The sequence below is a fragment of the Branchiostoma belcheri genome, unplaced genomic scaffold, assembly GCF_001625305.1.
Source record: "Branchiostoma belcheri isolate BF01 breed outbred unplaced genomic scaffold, Haploidv18h27 scaffold31, whole genome shotgun sequence".
In the NCBI taxonomy this organism is placed as follows: domain Eukaryota; kingdom Metazoa; phylum Chordata; class Leptocardii; order Amphioxiformes; family Branchiostomatidae; genus Branchiostoma; species Branchiostoma belcheri.
In genome coordinates, this window is record NW_017803921.1 from 1824683 (window position 1) to 1847903 (window position 23221).

Consider the following 23221-nt stretch of genomic DNA (forward strand, 5'->3'; position numbering starts at 1 on the left):
GAAGTTGCCAAACCTTATAGGCGCGGCTTTTTAAGAGCTTTTTTTCATGAAATTTCACTCCGCAACGTTTCCTTAGCTCTTCGGCGTGTAATATACTAGTAACCGAGCCTCGTAAGCCGTGACCTCGTGACCTCGTGACCCGGAAGTAGATGGGATTAGCGGTATCACGGAAACCCCCATACAGTTCGAAAACCTACGCCAAAATGAGTTCTTAGCTAGCGAATAAAGGTCAACTTTGACGCTACAAAGCTCGTTTTTGAGTACAAGTGTGATCTTCAAGTGAACTTCCCGAGGTTCCCTGACTTGTAAGGATTGCAACGACATATATTTTAGCCTGGCTTTCCCGATTCTGACTGCGCTATGATAAATTCTGTGAACCATGCTAAGGACTCATTTCGGCGGTTAACACAAGAAACCCACGTCAGCGCAGTCCGTCCTCGTTCCTACCAAGACGAGAGCTATCTGCACGGATTTCTTGGAGCTGTGGGTGACTTACAGAAGGAAGGGGAACTGCAGGATGTCGTCCTTGAAGTCGAGGGCCGGCGGTTTCCCTGCCATCGGCTTGTTCTGTCCGCGGCCAGCCCCTACTTCAGAGCCATGTTTACAAGCGACATGGCGGAAAGTCGGCAGAACACGGTTGTTTTACAGGTGAGGTTTGACGCTTATAATATCATAAGGGTTCCCTAGAACAAAACAGGATTTTTACAGAGATTCCAAATATCCCATAGTCAAAACCAGCGAAATTAGGAGAAGTTCATAATTCTTCCTGAAATGAGCACAGTTTACTGCCCCCCTCCCCACACACATAATTTACTGCTCTGTAATTTGGTGTCAAATATTTTGCCAGCTTCACAGTTCCAGCTTCACAATTCACCAGCTTCACAATTTTTTAAACTCTAGAATAAGCCCTTTTTTGTTTAATCGTGATATATTCAGCCACTATCACTAGTAAATATGATGAAACTTGGTACTTTATTTTCCATAACAAAATGTAAAAGAGTCATTACAAAATCAACAGACAATAGCAATGAAGTTTGAACATTGTGTTGTACAATTTCTTCTGTAGGGTTTGGATGCAGATATGTTTGAGGAGATCCTGAGTTACATCTACTCGGGAACCCTCCGTGTGTCCCTGGACAGAGTGCAGCCCCTGTACCAGGCAGCTGACCTCCTCCAACTGGACTATGTGAGAGACACCTGCAGCAGCTACATGGCCATGAACGTGGAACGCTCCACCTGTGTGGACCTGTACAAGTTTGCTGATGTTTTCAGGATGGATGTTGTTCTTAACTCTTGTCTGCAGTATATATGTCAGCATTTTGTGGAGGTTGGTCTTCTTTTACATACATTGTGATCAGAGACTTCAATAAAAATTTTCATGCACGACAAAACCTAGTAATGGCAGCACAATATAGACAAACATGACACATCATATGACTGAGTATAGCTTTTTGAAAACAGGAAGAAAGCATTTGGTAAGCTACTCAAAGTGAAACACTTGTCAATAGGTGTTAGGAACTGATGTATGGTGGTTGTAGATATCTCTCCAGGTTGCTCTGTTTGCAGCATATAATGTTAGCCCCCAGTTTGCCCCTGCTCACAAGTTACAGCTAAAATTCAATTATTTGGATTGCCAAATATTCAAAACTATTCCACGCCTCCTAAGGTTTCCTCCAGTGAGGAATTCTGCAGCCTGAGTGTGGATCAGCTGACTGAGATCATCAGCCAGGATAAGCTGGAGGTTAAAGAGGAGACAAGAGTGTGGGAGGCTGTGGTGAGATGGGTGCAGCATAGCAGGGAGGACAGGTGGGCAGCTGTGTTATGTTTACAGGTGTCTTTCATCTAGTTAGTCATAATTGTATGGATACATCGTATCGACTGAAGATGCCTGACTTTATTGATGACATTCACAGGGTATTAATTTTGTCATGTTTAGTCCCAGGAGTTAAAAGCTCTGCCCCTATCCTGTACCCTACAGACTGCAGCACCTACCCAGCATCCTCCCTCACATCCGCTTCAACCTGCTGACCTCAGACAACAAGACAGCCATCTTGGATCACCCCCTGGTCAGGGAGGATCATGGGAGTTCTGAGGTCATCAGGAACATGGTCAACCGGAAGCCGAGGCTTGGGATGACCACAGAAATGGCTCTGCTATACGATGTCGAGTATGTATATACAATTGTACATGTACTTCTTTTTTGACTCTGTTTACCTGCTATTATTTCTCTTTAGCATTACTTTCAACATCAATCCAACAACCAACAAATTGAATTGTTACAGCTTGATCATTAAAGGAATCTCACTCTTTACAGCACTGATGAGGTACTTTGGATGAACCCAGGAGAAGGGAAGTTGATCAGGTGCCACTACAACCTATATCCTAGATATATGGGTGCCGTTACTCATGATAATGAGATCTATATCTTAGCTGAAGATTCCTATGACGTTATCCTGCATAAGTACAACCATGTTGAGAACGATTGGGAACAAAAGTCTACAGTGTACATAGAAACAGAAGACCGTCCGATGGCTGTGCCACCACATCACGTACTTATGGAAGCCGATGGACATCTTTTTCACCTTCTTGAGAAATCATCTCTGGTGGAGTTCAAGAAATATAACCAGCACACAAATGAGTGGCACAACTGTTCAACACCTCAGCATGGTGGGCGGATCTACATCGACGTGGCAGTGTCCTGCAATCAGCGCATCTACCTCTTCACACGGACGGAAATGCATTGGTACGACCCGAGGGAAGACCAGTGGACTGGGAAAGCCCTGTCAGATTACAGTCCTGACATGAACGGTGTTTTCGATACAGCAGTTGCCATGGGAACAGAGATCTTCTGCTCGAATTATTACTTTGCCAAGACAATGGTGTATGACACAGAGGCAGACAGCTGGTCTGAGCGTTCAGGGTTGTTGAACACAGATGACGATTTAGACATTGAAAACTGTACTCTTTTTGTACTACAAAACAAGCTGCATGTATTGGTAGGTGGCCGCTATTACACGAGGTCAGACTCCACGCCATATCGGCAGGTTTACGTGTATGACAGATCTGAAGATGTTTGGAGAGAGTCATTGATCGTGCCAGATGGATGTTGGTGTTGGTTTGATCCTTCTTGCCCCGTGGCTCGCATGTACCTACCATATCTGAACACCGGCCAGGAAGAAACACAGGGGGCAGCAAACCCAGAGGAACCGAGTGGAGAATAGTTTCAATAGTGTATAGTGCGCAACCCATCAGAGAATGTGTGGGAATATTGTGGATTATACATGTATTAGATTCGTCAGACTTCGTTCACTTGTTTGTCTGAGTTGATTTTATAATTCATTTCCATGGAACAAAGAGTAGGCACTGCGTTCAGGAGGGAATAGTAGTCTCTCCATGACCTCAGCAGACCTGTCATAGTTTGGTTCAGTGTGCTTGCAGTGCAGGACTGTTGAATGATATCTCTGTGTTGCACAGTTTCCTGTTCTTGCTGAATGCCCCACCATGGGGTAGAAGTTTCTGCATGCAAACTAGCACTGTGACCTTTATTGGAAAGTGATGTTTGCTTCGAATTCTCAAAGTGCCCTGATACTGTCAGTATACGGATACTGCTTACCAAGAAATGTGTCCAGTGATAGCATTGTATTGTTAGTATCTGTCCTAACATTTACTATTTAAATCTAACACCATATGTATGGGCACTTAATATTGGTAGATTATAGCACAGTTGATACTTAATCAATCACCTTGAATTATATATCAATAGAAAGCTAAGTTTGCACCTTCGTATGACACTAACAAAATTTATGTGCACTTGTATTTACTCACAGTTCTGTCACATCTTGTTGACAATGTATACTTTTTATAAGTTATATAACAATACTGATGAATAGTAATAGCTGGCCTGTATTTTTTGAAGCACTATTTTTACAGACATTAAATTGTTTTTCACTTACACATGTATTTCAAACCTTTTCTTGAGAAAACTTTTGAATCCCCCAATACAAACCCAGAGTGAGAGTATTACAGAACCAACCCATAGGTTCTCCGTTTTGGGAAATCAGTCTTAAATTTTACGTCAATGAAGGACAGGCATCGAGGTAAAATATTAATTACGTAGAACAAAATAAGTCAACAGGATAAATACTCAGAAGACTTCATCTCAGACAGTAATAAACATAGCTTTCAGTCTTACTGGTAACAGTTACATGTAACAGATTTTTGGTTATTTCGCTTCTTTCATCCAAACAACACTTTCTAGTAAAAGGAAAAATACATCACCTTTAATTACAGCGGTTCCTCAGAATTCCTTCACTTTTGGTCCAGGAATGAAAAAGGTTATGACCATTTGCATCACAGGTTATCATAACTAGGCCCAATTACGTCCTGATTACTATATGATGTTTTAACATACCATTACATTTTGAAAACGCCAAGTAACTTGTATTTCCACTATAAAACCAACACTTAAGTCAAGGACATGCAAAACAACCTTGAGATGTATTGACATCGATATGTATACTATATCGCTACATTATGTGAGTAATCAAGGTACGTTTAGGGTTCCCCTTGGGAGGCAAAGCATCATCATCATCAACATGGCTGCCGCGGACCAAGAAACCCACGCCAGCTCAGTTCGTCCTCGTTCCTACCAAGACGAGAGCTATCAGCACGGGTTTCTTGGAGCTGTGAGTGACCTACAGAAGGAAGGGGAACTGCAGGATGTCGTCCTTGAAGTCGAGGGCCGGCGGTTTCCCTGCCATCGGCTTGTTCTGTCCGCGGCCAGCCCCTACTTCAGAGCCATGTTTACAAGTGACATGGCGGAAAGTCGGCAGAACACGGTTGTTTTACAGGTGAGGTTTGACGCTTATAATATCATAAGGGTTCCCCAGAACAAAACAGGAGATTCCAAATATCCCATAGCCAAAACCAGCGAAATTAGGAGAAGTTCATAATTCTTCCTAAAATGATCATAGTTTACTGCCCCCCTCCCCACACACATAATTTACTGCTCTGTAATTTGGTGCCAAATATTTTGCCAGCTTCACAGTTCCAGCTTCACAAATTATCCACCAGCTTCACAATTTTTTAAACTCTAGAATAAGCCCTTTTTTGTTTAATCGTGATATATTCAGCAGTTCAGCTACTATCACTAGTAAATGTGATGAAACTTGGTACTTTATTTTCCATAACAAAATGTAAAAGAGTCATTACAAAATCAACAGACAACAGCAATGAAGTTTGAACATTGTGTTGTATTCTTATGCAGGGTTTGGATGCAGACATGTTTGAGGAGATCCTGAGTTACATCTACTCGGGAACCCTCCATGTGTCCCTGGACAGAGTGCAGCCCCTGTACCAGGCAGCCGATCTCCTCCAACTGGACTATGTGAGAGACACCTGCAGCAGATACATGGCCATGAACGTGGAGCGCTCCACCTGTGTGGACCTGTACAAGTTTGCTGAGGTCTTCTCTGTCAGGATTGTCCTGAATCCCTGTCTGCAGTACATCGTCAAGAACTTTACTGAGGTTTGTATAGTATTTATGTTGCCTACACTGTACATCTCTATATATACATGTATATTAGGCCACACCAATTTAATTTCTTGGTTAACGGATTTGCCGCTTCATTTTTTTCTGATTTGCAAATAAAAATAAAAATTCAGAATCAACTGCAAAATGCTCATATTTTGCCCTGAACAGTTGAAAACAGTCCTTTTCATCCTACTTGTTACAGTTATTCCATCTTTCAAGGCAGTGGTATCATTAAAAGTTCAAAATTCATTGCTTAAATTTTTAACCAGCCTGGTATGTTGACTTTATGGCTCCTTTCGTACCATTGTGGGCCATAATAGGATGCCTAGGCCTGTTTTTATTTTTATTATTTTTTCACCCGCCCGCTCCATTATTTTTCTTTAAAAATCTGTTAACCAAGAAATTAAATTTGTGTGGCCTTAGCTAAATAATAATTAATAGTTGCCTTCCTGTTTAACTAAGTTTATCTTTCTTGATGATATGACTCCTTGAGTTCTCATACACATGTACTTACTGTACTAGTAGTACATCACTACATGTTGTCTGTACCTCCACAGGTTTCCTCCAGTGAGGAGTTCTGCAGCCTGAGTGTGGATCAGCTGACTGAGATCATCAGCCAGGATAAGCTGGAGGTTAAAGAGGAGACAAGAGTGTGGGAGGCTGTGGTGAGATGGGTGCAGCACAGCAGGGAGGACAGGTGAGCAAAACATAGAGATGCAGATTATCTGCCGGGACTGACTTGTGCTGACTTTTTCAAGATGGGACATTGAAATTTCGAGTGTAACAGGAGAATCATGCATATTTATTGTAAATAATTGTGTCTGTTAGCCAGATAATACTAGTTATTTTAAGTACACTTAGATATGGTCCTATTTTGGTGTCGTGAGCACTTTAAAAGCTCTTCCCCTATCCTGTACCCTACAGACTGCAGCACCTACCCAGCATCCTCCCTCACATCCGCTTCAACCTGCTGACCTCAGACGACATGGAAGCCATCTTGGAACATCCCCTGGACAAGGAGGATCATGGGAGTTCTGAGGTCATCAGGAATGCGGTACAGACGAGGAACCCCAACCTGAAGCCGAGGCTTGGGATGACAACGGAAATGGCTCTGCTGTACCACGAAAGGTATTTGCATATTCATACATGTACCTATCCTTTGCTTCTGTTTTCATGTTTAGCATTATTTTCCTAAATCCAAGAACCAAAATTCAGTTGCCATGGTCTGATCATTAAATGCACCTTGCCTTTACAGTACAGATGAGGTACTGTGGATGAATCCAGGAGAAGGGAAATTCATCAGGTGTCACTACAACCTACGTCCACTTATGGGTACGGTTACTCCTGATAATGACATCTATGTCCTAGCTGAGGGAGATTCAGACAAAATTACCCTGCATAAGTACAACCATGTTGAGAACAAATGGGAACAAAAGTCTACAGTGTATCCAGGGGTTTTTCTAAACAGGGGAACAGGGGCGCTGCGCCCTCATGTAACAAACCAGCGCCCTCATATCAATTTTCAGATTGAAGCCTAAGTCTTTTTCAAAATTATCTTTTTCCAGTAAAAATACAAAAACAACACCACATAACAATGTATTCTAGCATTACAAACTATGTTACTCTCATAAAAATTCCAAAATCTTACCATAAACATGAAAATTCAGCTCTAGTAGTAAAAGTTTGAATGGAATAAACAATGTTCATTGAGAACTTGCTCAAAGACAAGTAGCTGGGCCTCCTTCATTTGCATACTATAGAACAGGCTCTGAAGTGAAACATGAGACCTGAGTTTGTAGCAGCTTGGATGAATGTGTTGCTATTTTGCCATTATGGGAAAGGTTTGAGCTTGTGGCAAACCCAGTGTTGTCATCTGGAGCTACTAGTAACATTAATCACTAATTGCGTACTAGAAAGGGTGATTTGCAGATTGTGTGTACTGCTGATTGTACATGTACTTACAATGTATATTTTACAAGGGAGATAGAAATAGAAATTTGGGAAGAATATTGAGAAAAATAACCTTGAATTCTTTTAGTCTATTTATCCTTCTCCTATGCCTTTCACATACATTATACTAATGGAAATTTGTATTGAGCATTATATTTATCATATTCAATTAATTGTAAGAGGACTGTGTAAGAGGACTGTGTGAGTGAGTGTCTAAATATTTTTTTTACAACCAGGTTACATGTACATCATAGTTGTTTGTTTTTAAAGAAACATACAATGAAAGAGTTCATATTTCCCCCCTCAAGTAGCCTCAAAATGTCCCATTTCAACTTCAAATTTTCAAAGGCTTCACATCGCGGAAGGGGGGATACCCCCCTTCCGCACCAACCCCCCCTCGGTCGCTTCGCTCCCTCGCCATGATTGTGCTCCCCCATGCCAAATTTTTCTAGAAAAACCCCTGGTGTATGAAGAACCTTTAGACCCAGGCGATCTGCAACAGGATAACTACCTGATGGAAATCGATGGACATCTTTTTTACCTTCTTGTGACATGGTCAGTGGTGGTGTTGAAGAAATACAACCAGCACACAAATGAGTGGCACAACTGCCGAACACCTCAGCATGATGGAATTTTGGACTTTAGCGTGGCAGTATCCTGTAACCGGAACATCTATCTCCTCACCAAGAATGTTGTACATATGTACAACCCAAGGATAGACCGGTGGGGCAGGATAGCCCTGTCAGACTACAGTCTTCAATTGAAAGGTATCTACTGTTCAGCCGTTGCCATGGGAACAGAGATCTTCTCCATGGATTATGACTTTAAGACGACATTGGTGTATGACACTCAGGCAGACAGCTGGATTAGGCGCCCAGGGTTTCCGGAAATAAGTCGTCAAGATCAAGATATTGATATTGAAAACTGTTCTCTCTTTGTGCTCCAAAACAAGCTGCATGCATTGGTCAACTGTGGCAGTCACTCACATCAAGGCCAGTACACATGTCTTCAGCAGGTTTTTGTGTATGACAGGTCTGAAGATGCTTGGAGAGAGTTGTCTGCTCTCCACGCTTGGCGTTGGAGTACACGAGAACCTGCGTACCTCGTGGCTCATATGTACCTACCATATCTGAACACCGGCCATGCTGACACACAGGGTGCAGCAAACCCAGAGGGACAGCCTGGAGAATAACTGCATTTGTCCATATTACAGTACAACCAATCAGAGAACGTGTGGGAACATGCTAGAACGTCCGTGTGGATTGGTTTGAGATTTGGCACAGTATGATAACTTTGTTGTCAAAGTTGATTTTATACATGTAGCACATTATGCATTTTCATGGTATAGAGAGTAGGCACGGTATACATAGGGAATGTCTGTCTATCTCCATGCCTCAGCAGACCTATCATAGTTTGGTTCAGTGAGCTTGCAGTTCAGGACTGTTGAATGATGTCTCTGTGTTGTACTGAGTTTTCAGTTCATGCTGTATACCACCACTATGAGATAGATGTTCCTGCACTTAAAGCGGTTTGATTTTAACTTGAGAGTGGTGTTTTCTTCTTAAGTAATTAAGGGACTTCTTAATCTTATGACTGACCTGATGTACGAATGTCACTTATCAGAAAGCACATTCTTTAACAAACTTGTCCAAATATTGCATTATATTTTATCTGCCCTTTGGTTCATTGTGTTAACACAAAATTTACAGGAACTTGACTTCAATAGTTTATAGCTTGAATGATGCTTCATAAATCACATTACATTTTTATGAGCATTTACTTGCACTTCTGTTCCATGTTCTTGAGAATGTAATAAAGAGACTGGTGACTAGGAAGAGCATATTTTTGGAGCATCATTTTCACAGAGATTAAACTGTTATTTACATACACAAGTGTTCTGATGATTTTTTAAAAGGAAGCTTGTGATTTACACGAATCCAGAATGAGGATATTCCATATAGCTAACCCCTAGGTTCCCAGAGTTGGAAAACAGTCTTACTTTTACTTCAAAGAAGAACAGACATCCAGGTAAACATTACATCAAACAAACAAATAAACTATGTAAGTGAAAAGTAAATTAACTGTATAGATTCTCTGAATACTAGTACTCAGATCATACTTCTCCAATGTTTGAAATATCAGCAGGCCCTACATTTATTGGATTACTAATACTTTATAATGTAGATGTACATGTACAATCATGACAGTATTCACATCCGACCAAGAGCTGCCAACATATCATCAGATTGTGAAAACTCCCTGTAACTTGAATTTTTCACTACCAAACAAGCACTCAAGCTACGAGCAGGCAAATCCACCTTGTCAGCAATACTGATTATGTCCATATCGGTTATTACTATGTGTCGCTACATTATGTGGGTCATCAAAGTACACATACAGTTCCCTTTGGAGGTACATTGTACAGCACCGTCATCATCATCAACATGGCTGCCGCGGACCAAGAAATGCACGTCGGCTCAGTTCGTCCTCGTTCCTACCAAGACGAGAGCTATCAGCACGGGTTTCTTGGAGCTGTGGGTGACTTACAGAAGGAAGGGGAACTGCAGGATGTCGTCCTTGAAGTCGAGGGCCGGCGGTTTCCCTGCCATCGGCTTGTTCTGTCCGCGGCCAGCCCCTACTTCAGAGCCATGTTTACAAGTGACATGACGGAAAGTCGGCAGAACACAGTTGTTTTACAGGTGAGGTTTGACGCTTATAATATCATAAGGGTTCCCTAGAACAAAACAGGAATTTTACAGAGATACCAAATATCCCATAGCCAAAACCAGCGAAATTAGGAGAAGTTCATAATTCTTCCTGAAATGAGTTTACTGCCCCCCTCCCCACTAAATTTACTGCTCTATAACTTGGTGTCAAATTTCTTGCCAGCGTCACAGTTCCAGGTTCACAATTCACCAGCTTCACAATTTTTGAAACTCTAAAAGCCCTTTTTTGTTTAATCATAATATATTAAGCTACTATCACAAGTGCATCACAAGTAAATGTGATGAAACTTGGTACTTTATTTTCCATAACAAAATGTAAAAGAGTCATTACAAAATCAACAGAAAACAGCAATGAAGTTTGAACATTGTGTTGTATTCTTCTGTAGGGTTTGGATGCAGACATGTTTGAGGAGATCCTGAGTTACATCTACTCGGGGACCCTCCATGTGTCCCTGGACAGAGTGCAGCCCCTGTACCAGGCAGCCGACCTCCTCCAACTGGACTATGTGAGAGACACCTGCAGCAGCTACATGGCCATGAACGTGGAGCGCTCCACCTGTGTGGACCTTTACAAAATTGCTGAGGTCTTCATGGTGGATGTTGTTCTGAACTGTTGTCTGCAGTATGTATGTCAGCATTTTGTGGAGGTTGGTCTTGTTTTAGTTTTATATTGTGTTCAGAGACTCTATTTAGTCTAAGATCAATTTTCATGCATGGTAAAATTTAATGGAGAGAAATGTGTTTAAATTGCCAACTATTTATACCTATTTCTCGCCTCCACAGGTTTCCTCCAGTGAGGAGTTCTGCAGCCTGAGTGTGGATCAGCTGACTGAGATCATCAGCCAGGATAAGCTGGAGGTTAAAGAGGAGACAAGAGTGTGGGAGGCTGTGGTGAGATGGGTGCAGCACAGCAGGGAGGACAGGTGGGCGGCAGTCTTGTTTACAGGCTTCTCTGACACTTTCTCTGACACTCTCTGGCATTAGTCTGGAATTGTATGAATACATCTTATGACTGAGGAAATCTGATTCTATTGATAACATTCAAGCAGGCATTAATTTTGTCTAGTTACCATGATACATTACACATGAAAAGCTCCATTTCTGCAGTGATTTAGAAAACTCTTCCACCCTACAGACTGCAGCACCTACCCAGCATCCTCCCTCACATCCGCTTCAACCTGCTGACCTCAGACGACACGGCAGCCATCTTGGAACATCCCGTGGTCAAGGAGGGTCATGGGAGTTGTGAGGTCATCAGGAATCTGGTACAGACAAGGAACCCGAAGCTAAGGCCGAGGATTGGGATGACCACAGAAATGGTTCTGCTATCCAACATAGAGTATGTATATGTTTATGCATATACGTCTGCTTTGTCTAACTTTCTAGGTGGTATGGAACAGTTCTTACACAATGTCATTACATTGTTTTTCCTGCAATTTACATTTCCACAGTGTCAGTCATGTAACGTTACATACTGTATGCTCTGACCTATACATGTTGTTGTTGTAGTTTCCAAATGTAGTTTCCAAATGTGTTGTAGAAAAAGATATAGTCTGCAACAGGCAAAATTCTGGTGCAACATGCAGTGTTTTGCTCAGATGCAGTGTGCTCTGCTGACATGTGTAGCATAGGCTAGTGGTTAGTGACCCTGCCTCTGGACCAAGAAGCTGAAAGTTCAAATCCCGCCTGTAATGACATGCATGTTACAGGAAAGCGTTACAGTCCTTAGGATAAGACGTTAAGCTGTGATCCACTGTTCATCGTGCATGTCAAAATGAGCTACTTGCATGGGAATTCTCTGGCACAATGAACCTGTAAATACTGTACATTAACAGTACATATCATCTGTCGTGGCCAGTGAATGGTAGCACTTTAGTGACCTAAAACTGAGATCAATTTTCTTTCCTCTCCAGGACAGTAGAAGATGAGATCCTGTACATGAACCCACAGGAAGGGATGTACATCAGCTGCAGTGAAGACCTACCCGATTCTTCAATGGTAACGGTCACCAGGGATAATGATATTTATACCCTTGTTAATGGAAGAGATGAGAGTACTTATTATCAGTTGTCAATGTTGAAGTACAACCATGCAGACAATGTGTGGGAAGATGCTGGTATGTCCTCAGTATCTGGGTTCCAGAGAGAAGACTCAGGTATGTTTACTCACCAGGATGAGTGCCTTCTTGAAGTGGATGGGATTTTATATTACCTTGCTGCTGATCTAGGAGAAGTCAGTGCGTTGGTACGGATGAAAAAGTATGACCAGCGTACAGACCAGTGGCAGGACTGTTCACAGCTGTTACTTGATGGACAATGGGATGACGGCACTGCAGTGTCCTGCGGCTCATACATCTATTTCCTCATGGACTCAGCGATGCATCGTTACAATCCCAGCCAGGACTGTTGGTGTGAGCTAACTCCACCAAACCTTTGGTGTCTTCTCCGTTGGATCATAGCTGCTGCCATGGGAACAGAGATTTTCTGCACAAATTTTCACTTCACTGTGACTATGGTGTACGACACAGAGTCAGATTGCTGGCGGGAACTGCCAGGCTGGCCAAACCCAGGAAACCATTCTACTAATCATGTCCGCAAGTTTTTCGTACTGAACAACCAGCTGCACGTATTCTTAGAAACCTTTGACACTGACAAACAAAGGCCCACAAGAGACTATCGGGTGTATGTGTATGACAGGTCTGCTGATGCCTGGAGAGACTTGAAGGCCACTCTGCCTAATATTAAAAAGCAGTATTATGCAACCGGGCCTATGTGCCCTGTGGCACGCATCTACATACCATATCTGAAGGGGGCACAAAAACACATCACCTGTTATGGTTTTAAGCCATGTTAGATTGTCAGGTGACTGTTAATGCGGCTAAAAGGACATGTGGAATACCGGTACCGGTCAAGGACATTTTTGTTTAGATGCCACCTTTTGCAGAACACCTGCACAATTGGAAAGATCTGGTTCTAGTTGTAGTTCATTTTATACTTAAGTAGCACTTGATTTTTGACAGAAAGTCCTCCTCCTTTTCTCTACCTAAGGGGTACCTTCCATGATTGGCCTGATGTTCTGTGATTTAACAGCAAGGGTACCACTAGTATGCGTACCATTTTACATAGTACACTATATGGGTTCCCTATCCCCCCTAACTCATTGTGTGTATGTAATATACCTATATCAAGGATTTCACCAAAGGAACAAAGATGGTATGACATTTAGTGTTGGGTTCTTTTTATTAAACATGATGTAAGTACAGACTGTACATGTATACATTTTAGGTCAGCGAACAGCTTGTCAGTCTTTGAATGATACAACCTACATTACCTCCTTTGATAATCTAGTACCTCCTATCTAGCTCCTACAAATTCTTGCTTGTTTGATACATGTTCCATGTTCAATTCGTGCTACCAGCTTTGCATTCCTGTTGTTTGGCTCCATTTTTTCAGCCTCTCACATTATTGTCAGAGGATGTCATTCATAAGTCAGTGTGACCTAACTAGTTCAAGTAGTTGATAAGGGGAGCACATGTACAGGACCCTGAGTAAACTAACTAGTTGATAAGTTGATAGGAGCCAGTGAGTTAACTAACTAGGGTGTCTAAGACATCTTGGTGGATCTTAACATCGGGAAGTGCAGGAGGGGAAGACATGATCTATGGCTCAAGTATGTGTCCACACCTGCTCACCCATCAACACCTGTCAAAATTAAGGAGGACGTCAATGATACCAATCTTTCATCAATGACTGACCGATCATTCCGACAGAAAGAGCCATATAGAGGCAAATTTGTCAACAGATATTGAAATGAAATCCTTTATTGTACATTCATGCCACAACGGGCTAGGTACAGGTCAAGACTTAACATACACATTACAGACGTATGTAGAAAAGTGGGGACAAAAGATACACTACTTGACTAAGACATACATAAGGAACATACAAGGGTACTATACTAGGCTAATACAAAGTGTTCTAGTTACTGAGCTAATACAGAGTGGTCAACTTCTCGCTTTTTGTACAATAGAAAATGTGGGAACAGATCATGTTTGTGATACATGATATTAGCGAACATTGCTGATCGATTGAGTCCTTACCCCCATCACACGTTGTTCCTGTCCCGCGGCCCGGTACACTGTGTGTAGTCGCCCTGTCTCTTCTTAGTACGCCCGTGGAGAGACCAGCGACCGGAGGGACTGCAACGTCTCACGGCAAACCCTGTTTGAAAATAAAGTACAGACAAGACTCAATAAAAAGTGTCCATCGAAAAGATAGGATGGGAAGTAATTAGTTTACATGATAAGAGGAAAGAAAGAAAGAAATGAATTTCAAATTTTCTTGAAAATATTGATCTATATATTTGAACCTGTAGTGATAAAAAGGAGGAAAGGCTCAAAGAGCAACAAAAGAAACGGAAAGGAGGGCAGGAAAGAAGGAAGCAAGCATTAACACTGGTTGAATTCATTGAATAATCAAATGAACGTTAGAGAAAGTAGTAGAACTAGCCCATGTTTCCAAAGCTGTGGTAAACATAAACCAAACCGAAACGTAGTACAAACTGACAGACACACTGAAAAGCAAGATCCTCCTCGCGAAATCAGAAACTATGTAACGTTACACAGAGGCATTTAAACATAAGGTTAGCTAGTCATACCATTCCGGGTGAATCCAGGACGGTAGCTCGGGCAGGGAACGGTGGCGACTCTCCCCGCCGGAGTCTCCGGCCAGCAGGCTACTCCGTCCCAGCTCTGCCGACACGACCGGCCTGGAAAACACAACAGCAAGAGCCAGTCACAACACCACGTGATACATGATAAAGAAGAAATAGGAGATTTCAGACTTCCGGGAAGTATTTCGGGTTTTCGTAATCGCATGCGCATAGGCAGATGTCCGGGACGTCTCTGTGGAATTTTATGATTTTTTAAATTTAATCGGGTACTATATTATACCGCTAAGGTACATACTGGGTCAGCTCAGGTGACCTCCCTATCAATTGTCAAAATCACCTCCCACCCACCGTATTACGGATCGAAGCTATTTGTACAAGCAGTAGCCAGGATCTTGCCTCCTAAAACAATACTACCGTACCCATACTACCCCATGCATGGTCAAGACGTATGTGACTTGGAACCTGTGCTTGCAATTTGTGGAAAAAATGTGCTGACCGTTCCCCTGATGAGCGTGTCTGTTGGAGCGCATGTTATCCCAGCACCGTGCCCTCTCCTGCCGATACAGCTTCCTCCGACCTGCTCTGGTAAAGTCGCTACACTCCTAGGTAGCATCAAGAAAACAGCCACTGGGTTAGGATATGTAGCAGCCGAGCTAGTCTGCCAGTAGGTCATGGAAACAAGAAAATACCAGCTTATAACTTATAAGTATCCACATTCTCAAAGTTATGATAGCATCTCCATCCTATTCAAGCTTTACATATATTACGAATAATATGCACCGTACCTTGCATTTAGGTGGGCGAAGGCAGACGTCGTTCAACACGTCAGACGTGACGCCTTCGTAGATTTCCTTGTAGTGTTTAACAACAGTTGCCTTGAAGTAGACCGGAGCATCCTTGCACGACGACGCCGTCCACGTCAGGGAAACGTCGTTCATCTTCTTCCTGTCCCTGTTGTGGTGCGTAACGGCATTGTCGTGAACGCCATCGCAGTCCAGCGCCTTTGTCCTCGGCGGTAGGCGAGACCACCTCCCGACGATCTTCTCCCCATCACCCGGCGATCTGGCCTCGAGGAGGAACCCCAGAAACCCCGACGTCCCGTTGAGCGTGATCTTCCACTTGGTCTGCGGCCCTGTGAAATCCGGCTCGGCGAAGACCCGGTACCCGCCCGTGCCCGCCCGAGGCTTGTGTCCGTGGACGGGGTGCATGGAGTCACAGGCGGCCCGGGGAGCGCCGTTAGGGTAGGCGGCTACAGACGCACTCAGCACCGAGACCAACAGGAGAGAACGCACGGTGCGCATTCTGTCGGAGTTTTGGACGATGCACAGAGCTGGTAAAAGTGCGACTCTCTGAGTACAGCCGAAAGGGGGTATCCTCTTTATATACTGGGCCGTCGCCTGGTTTGTCTATTCTGTATGCAAATGAGAAGAACTGATTTCTTTAACCAATTTGACTGTTTGCCAAAGCCCACAAGACGTTTACATAATCACACATTTCGGGGCGGTTGCCAACAACAACACGCATTGACAATAAACAACAGTCAACAGAAGTAGGTAAACAACGCGTGGTATTGCGGTCATCATGGACATCATTGTGTATGACCGACGCCCTCTGAAAACACAAATTAACAAGAGCAATTAAACCGTACAAGTTTGAGTCCAGACACTTTTCGTCGAAAGGACAAATCCAGCTGCGTCTTTTTAATAGGGTCTTCTCGCAAGAACTGACTTAAGTGGGGTTGGAAAGACGCCTTCTTCAAGTTCTCGTGCCAAAAAGTAAACTTAACGACTTCTTGGAAACTGTCTGGTAGACTCTTCTGTCTTGTCGGATGTACTGTAGCACGCAACGGCTTATCCAGCAGTGGCTGGGAGCCCTTTGTGACGTCACTAAGACTAACACCCTCCCCACTAGAAGCAGCTACCGCTGAGCGATCGACATAAGATTTAACAGATCGCTTGAAGAAACTCATAGATAAAGAACGAATCGATTTTGAAGTTGTGTTTGTTTTGTTGTCTTTTGATTGATACTTAAATATCATGTCAACTATAAAATCAAGGGTCACACAAATCCAACTTTTGTCGCTCAGCGATTGTTGTGAAAGCGATTACTAGCACATAGCATATCGACTCTGTCAGTCATTTGACCATGTTCCAGAAATTTCAAGCGGTCCTTATAGTTTTGTCTCTAATCTAAACCGTCTGTCCTTCACTAAGTACCTGCCGCGCGGGTGTTTGGCTCACTACTTCCACTTCTGAAGCCTTGTTCTTACTAACGATTCCCCGAACAATACACAACCGCGACAACTGCCACTCTAAGGCCCTCTAACGATGCTTTAGTCTCCTGGTATTGAGACATCTCTGTCAGCGAGACAGGCTTACAGTATTTGCTCTGTTTAGTCTCACTGAGGGTGGGTGGGTGATGAGAATATCATTAGGCTAAACGTAGCTACCCATCTTGGTTCTACAGGCATTTTTATAGACCGTCTCAAAGTTCAAAGTCCTGTACTGTGCATGTCAGATGATCATCATCTTCATTATTATCAACATCTGCAGGACCCTAGGACTCTAAACAATAAGCGCCCATACATAGGTGGAGGAATCGGTCATTAAACACTATATCTTGTTGCTCTGACAATCTAGAACCATCAAGGGGTATAGGATTGCCTTTGCCACTTTTTAACAGAGAAGAATTAAAACGTAGAAGCACCAACACCTTGTCTATACAAGAGAATAGACAATTCAATTACATGTTACATACTGTATTACTTTGTATCAGTGGCTATCGTACAACTAGCTACAGGCCAAAGTCCGCCACCTCTGAGCTCCTGTATTTGCTAATCGATAACCTACACTGCTATTTTTGTACTCAACGTCAGTCATCAGAGGGTAATGTGTTGAGTAAATTCTCACTCCATCTTGCTCTGGTTTTAATGACTTTTCTGGACCAAAAAGGGTCGTCAAGATGAGAAAAGCAGAGTCCAGGTCACAGACACCGAGAAGAACGGGTTACCGGCTGGCCAGATACTCGGAGGAAGGGTAAGTATTGACTATTGTAGGGGATGAAGCCTATTTCGGGACCAGCGCTTGAATAAGACACCACCATATCATGTAAAATTCTTATTTAATTACCAGGCAAATTAGAGGGCACTCTTGCGACAGTCGTGGAAGTGAAGTAAAAAAATGTGATGCAAAGACTCTTGTAGACTATTGTCGGCGGTCGGGTTTGTCAAATCGCACGACAAAAAAGACTATACGACGCATGTGAATGTGCCTTCCATTGCGGGGAGGGCGGTGGCGCACTATATTATATGACTGTAAGTTAAACTTTTACTCTGCGTCACCTGAGGTGAACGTCCGCTAGGGCAATCTTGGTACGTGGATTATCGTGTTTAGGTGAACTTCAACGTTAACCGCAGTTACACAGTGCGAATGCAGTTAAACACGCACCACTACCATTGGATTGGCCCGGCCTCGTTTGCACAACTGTGTGCCCCAAGGGCTGAAAAAAGGAGATAGGTGCCGCCTGACACACGCACCGACACTTGTGGAAAGGACTTTGACAATTGAATACTCCTAATGGTTCAGGTAAAATGTTGGAGGCACAAAAGTTCACTCCGGGTGAACGCCCCGTCGGTAGGTCATGTTGAGGTAGCTGATAAACGATAAGTGCAGGATAGAAACCGCGACAGGTGGTGATTTATACATCATGCGGAGCCTTTCAACGTGTCTCAACTTTAAGTTTACACCAAACATGAAAACGTGTTCTCTCTGCCAGTATAATGCCACGAAACAGAACACAGGTCTCTTTGTCTGGTATACCGGCACGACGTCCCATCCAATCTTCATCCGGGTTGGTCACATAATCTGGGTCCGGATCCGGATCTAGATACTTTTGAAAAACAATGTACCGACAAGACAAGATTTTAAAATGCTCATACATGTATATCAGAGCACAATTCAGGGCCCAATATAGCATTGTGTACTTTCAATACTGAATAAACCATTATCACTATCACTGAATCATTATTATCATTTAATTGTCCGCACAACACACGTGAACGTTCACCTAGAAAGATAAAGAAAAAAAGAAAGGAGGGAAAAAGACAGAGAAAGGAGGAGAGATAAATATTAAGGCGGAAGTCACTCTCCAAGGCTGGAGGAGCCACCTGTAACAGCTGATTAGGAACCTTTCCCGTGGGGAAGTGCTGATGAAACACTTCTATTGTCTGTCTTTGGGGAGGGTCTGTCTTTGAAGGTGTCAAAAGTTGAATCTGACTCAGTGACCCGTTTTTTTTCTGCGATCGCAAGGTCGGTGACCTGTGTGTGAATACCTGTACGTGCTTCCAGACAAGGGCTGACTGTATATAGACCCAAGGATAGCCGCATCGATGCGTGCGAAAAGCCTGCGAAACATTCCTACCTCTCGCTGAACCCACCTCAGCAAATATTCCATCTAGGAACGGCCCACTTCTTTCAGCCAGGGGGACGGTTTTGTTTCGAAAGAAATAAAGTCAATGCATTTATCTTTGAGGATAGCTCCCTTCATAAAGGGACTATGCAGAAAATCTATTGACTTGAATATTGCTGATTTGAATGTGGTACAGTCGTTAAAAATTGTTGTAACAATTGGTTCGTTCCTGTGGCACTCCTGCATATATTTACCAGCTCCCCTTGGGTTTAAAAACCTGCCCGGCGACACGTTTCGCAACACAAGTGTGTCACCTGTACGGCATACTTTGTCTGACGTCTGCTCGAGTTAGTTCCAGTGCTGGGAAAGAACCTCGCGAAGCTCACAACCACTTTTCTGCCAGAAGACTCCAGCAGGACATCTCAAGTAAACGCCGTGGTAGCGCAGGCGTTCGATGAGATCCTGCCTAGATAGAGCGTTTGGAAGAACAGAGCCGCCTACGTTCTGCAAAGTTCTGGCCAGCTCTTCAGTGGCAGGGGCGTTATTGCATTCAGGACAGCCGGTGTTCTCTGCATATTCCCACAACAGAAGAGTCGACGCCTCAGTTTGGATCTAAAGACCGTTTCCTAGTGAGCTCTGGCTACCAACCATCTGCACGAGCCTGGGCCAGCTAAGAAAAGCGGCGTTCCCGCAATTACAGCAGCCACAATTCTTCACGGACTGACTTCACAGCACCCGCAAAATGAGCGACGTGGTGGAAAATACAAACCAAGGATCCCACCAGAACGACATGGCGGTACAGGACGGTACAACCAACCCGCCGGCCCAGCACAAGAACGGGTTCTACCCCAAGGTCCCCAGCGAACAGGGCGGTGTAGGACAGGGCACGGCGAACCCTGCGTTCACGTAAGAACAGTTGCATCTTGATTTCCTGAAAATCTAACAATTCTCCTCGACTATTTCAAGCTCATGATCAGTGTTTACTAGCCTGGGTACCATCCGGATTTTCGCTCCGCAACGCTCGAAAAAAATTTTTTCGAGGCGTTGCGGAGCGAAAATCCGGATGGTACCCAGGCTAATAATTAAGTAATTTTTTAAAGTGTTAACTTCTTTTAAATCTAATGTCAGAGACAGAGTGTTTCGTACTCGTAGTTCTTGCGGTTTGGTATCACCGTGTTCTGGCTACTTGTAGTTAGATATAAGTCGACCAAACGGGCTGTAGGACTGAGAACGGCCTTTTAAAGTTCATATGCCTGAGGCAACGACGTTAAGCGCACTGTTGAGTCACGCTATTAAAAAGGTTATGCTTACATAGACGTTTGCCCATTAGCAAGGTAAAGCTTTGCAGTTTGAATTTATAATACATTTCTATTTGATTTTGCAAACAGTGCGAGCAAAATCACTTAACATTGTTCTCTAAACGTTATTCGTTGCATGGTGACAATGTCAGTATCTATCCATACACTCGTGCTTAATATGCTTAATAATAATGTAAAACACCTAAGTTTCTGCCAGGCCTCCCTAGTACATGTATTCTACACGTAGATTATAGGCCATTATAGTCACACAGTTTGGTCTGCCAAATGAGAAAGCAAAGCCTTTCTATACACTTTGGTGATTGTTCATTGGCTTGGTGGAATACGTACTTGTGATCCTGAGTTTGTATGAGGTGAAAAAGAGGTCACACATTCATTCCATATTCAGCACTGCGGCCCCATCGCGCTATGGCGGGAAAACTGCATATGGGTCAGACATGTTTGCCCATGTGCGGCCTCACGTGTGTTCTGATATCCCGTTTATTTTACAATGTCTGTTGGGGGATGGCTAGGCCTTGTTGTGTCCTGAACCGTGTCTTTTCCCAAACTGTGCCCAGGCACGGTTTGGGACACTCAGCGCGTCTGTGAACCGTGCCTGGTGCAAATTGTAATTTTCCTCATCACCGGAACGTGTTAAATTCTTACCCGATGCTAACTCACAGATTTTCTATAAGTAGTAATGTTGCATCTAATGATGCAACGTTCCAAGAAACTACCAGGCCTCACCCTATTTAAAGATTTCCTGCCAAATATTTAAAACTTTCGGTCAAATGCTTACACAAGGTTGCGTAAGTCTCGCCGTTACGTCACGAGGTGGGCCACACCATTTACTGAGATGGGAGCCTTAAAAGTTTCATATTAGTTTATATGTGGGACCAAGAAAGTCCTAACTTTTTCCATGTTAGAGTCTTCAAATGACCACAATAATAATCTGACATGATCAATCCTCTAAAAGGTGTTATTTGCTCCAAGTAATATGTAAAGAAATCGTATATTGTCAAATTTCATAGAAGTGGTTTCTCCCGATGAGGTCACGTTCAGGTCAACGTCCTGCCTGGCTGGTCCCGGGACAGCGTGGAAATCTGGCCTATATAAAAGCGAATAACGGTCCGGTTTCCTTCATTTCTACGCTGTAACCAGGTCTACCGCCTTCTGTCAGTTTTGGGTATAATTTTACAACCGTTGCACGAGAATACTTTCATCGAAAAGCGCAGAATTCGGACAGAAATCTGTCAACAGGCGCGCGTCATCAGGTAAGGTTGGAACCTTGCGGTAAACCATCTGTATCTGTATCTGTATCTGTATAGCCGGTATAACCGCCTTTCGGCGTAACACACCAGCTTCGCAGGCACGCGGCGCGGCGGCAGCTGGCTATATTACACCGATCGACTTGTTACACCTAACCCTTGAACTTCTAGCTCTAGACATTGTTTAAAGCTATCTATTGACAATGCCCCTACTGTACTTGGTGACAGTGAGTTCCACTCTGCGATAGTTCTAGGAAAGAATGAATTCTTGAACACCTCAATCCTTGGTTGATAACTCTGGTACTTGAATGTGTGGCTATTTCTTGTTCTCTTCTGGGCTGGTATTAGGTACTTAGTAGTTGGGACATCCACCAGTTTATTAGTCATTTTGTACATCATGCATAGTCTAGACATCTTTCTTCTGTCTTCCAGTGAAGTCCACTGTAGGTTTCTTTTCATTTCCGTGACACTAGCACCTCTTACATAGTTGTTCATACAGAATCTTGCAGCTTGATTCTGTACCCTTTCCAATTTGTCTTTGTCTTTCTTTGTATATGGATCCCATACTGTCGCAGCGTATTCTAGGTTCGGTCTTACAAGTGACGTGTATGCAAGTGATTTTACTCTAGTTGGACATGCCCACAGATTACGTTTAATCACTCCCAATGTCTGTTTCGCCTTAGTTGTGATATTATTAACATGTGTACCCCACTTCAGTCCGCTTGTCAGCGTGACACCCAGATACGGATGGATTTTTGTGGTTGCTAAAGCCTGACCACAAAACTGGTAGCTAGTTGCATGTGGTGTTCGTTTGTTTGTTATGTGCATAATGTAGCATTTTTCGGGATTAAACTGCATGAGCCATTTGCTTTGCCATTCTTCCAGGGTGTTCAGGTCTTTTTGGAGAAGTTGTGAGTCGGTCTGTGTAGAAAGCTCTACATACAATAGACAGTCATCGGCAAATAACCTCACATTTGAGTCAAGCTGATCTGGTAGGTCATTTATATACAAGAGAAAGAGCAATGGCCCCAGGACGGTTCCTTGAGGGACCCCAGACGCTACTTTAACTGGAGCCGACGCCTTCCCTTCAACCACTACTGTTTGCTCCCTGTTGGTCAGGAAAGCCTTTAACCAATTCAGCGTAGGGCCTTGGATTCCATAATACTCCAGTTTTGAGATGAGCCTGCCATGGGGGACTTTATCAAAGGCTTTAGTGAAATCAAGTATTGCTAAATCTACCTGCCGTTTACTGTTTAGTGCGCCAGCTATGTCATGGACTGTTAGTATAAGCTGTGTTTCTGTGGATCGTTTGGCTCTGAATCCATGCTGGTAATCTGTTAATATACTATAACTTTCTAGGTGCTTCATGAT

At 43.3% G+C, this 23221-nt stretch overlaps 2 protein-coding genes and 1 pseudogene across 2 annotated transcripts in view; 2 read left to right on the forward strand and 1 right to left on the reverse strand.

The window, feature by feature from the left end:
• LOC109474539 (ABC transporter G family member 14-like) overlaps window positions 1–23221 on the forward strand; it is a 39276-nt gene that overhangs the window by 6548 nt on the left and 9507 nt on the right. The window contains exons 2-5 of the mRNA XM_019774865.1: window positions 412–648; window positions 1067–1327; window positions 6091–6230; window positions 6458–6661. Coding sequence (XP_019630424.1) covers window positions 412–648; window positions 1067–1327; window positions 6091–6230; window positions 6458–6661 — 842 coding nt within the window. The remainder of the gene's footprint in view (window positions 1–411; window positions 649–1066; window positions 1328–6090; window positions 6231–6457; window positions 6662–23221) is intronic.
• Window positions 9928–12930, forward strand: LOC109474566 (annotated as a pseudogene).
• On the reverse strand, window positions 14311–16275 carry LOC109474596 (putative defense protein 3). Its single transcript, XM_019774935.1, has 4 exons — window positions 15666–16275; window positions 15377–15482; window positions 14866–14976; window positions 14311–14429 (listed from the first exon to the last, which is right to left on the reverse strand). Exons 1-4 carry the CDS (start codon window positions 16179–16181, stop codon window positions 14314–14316), a joined length of 849 nt encoding a protein of 282 aa, XP_019630494.1. The 5' UTR covers window positions 16182–16275; the 3' UTR covers window positions 14311–14313.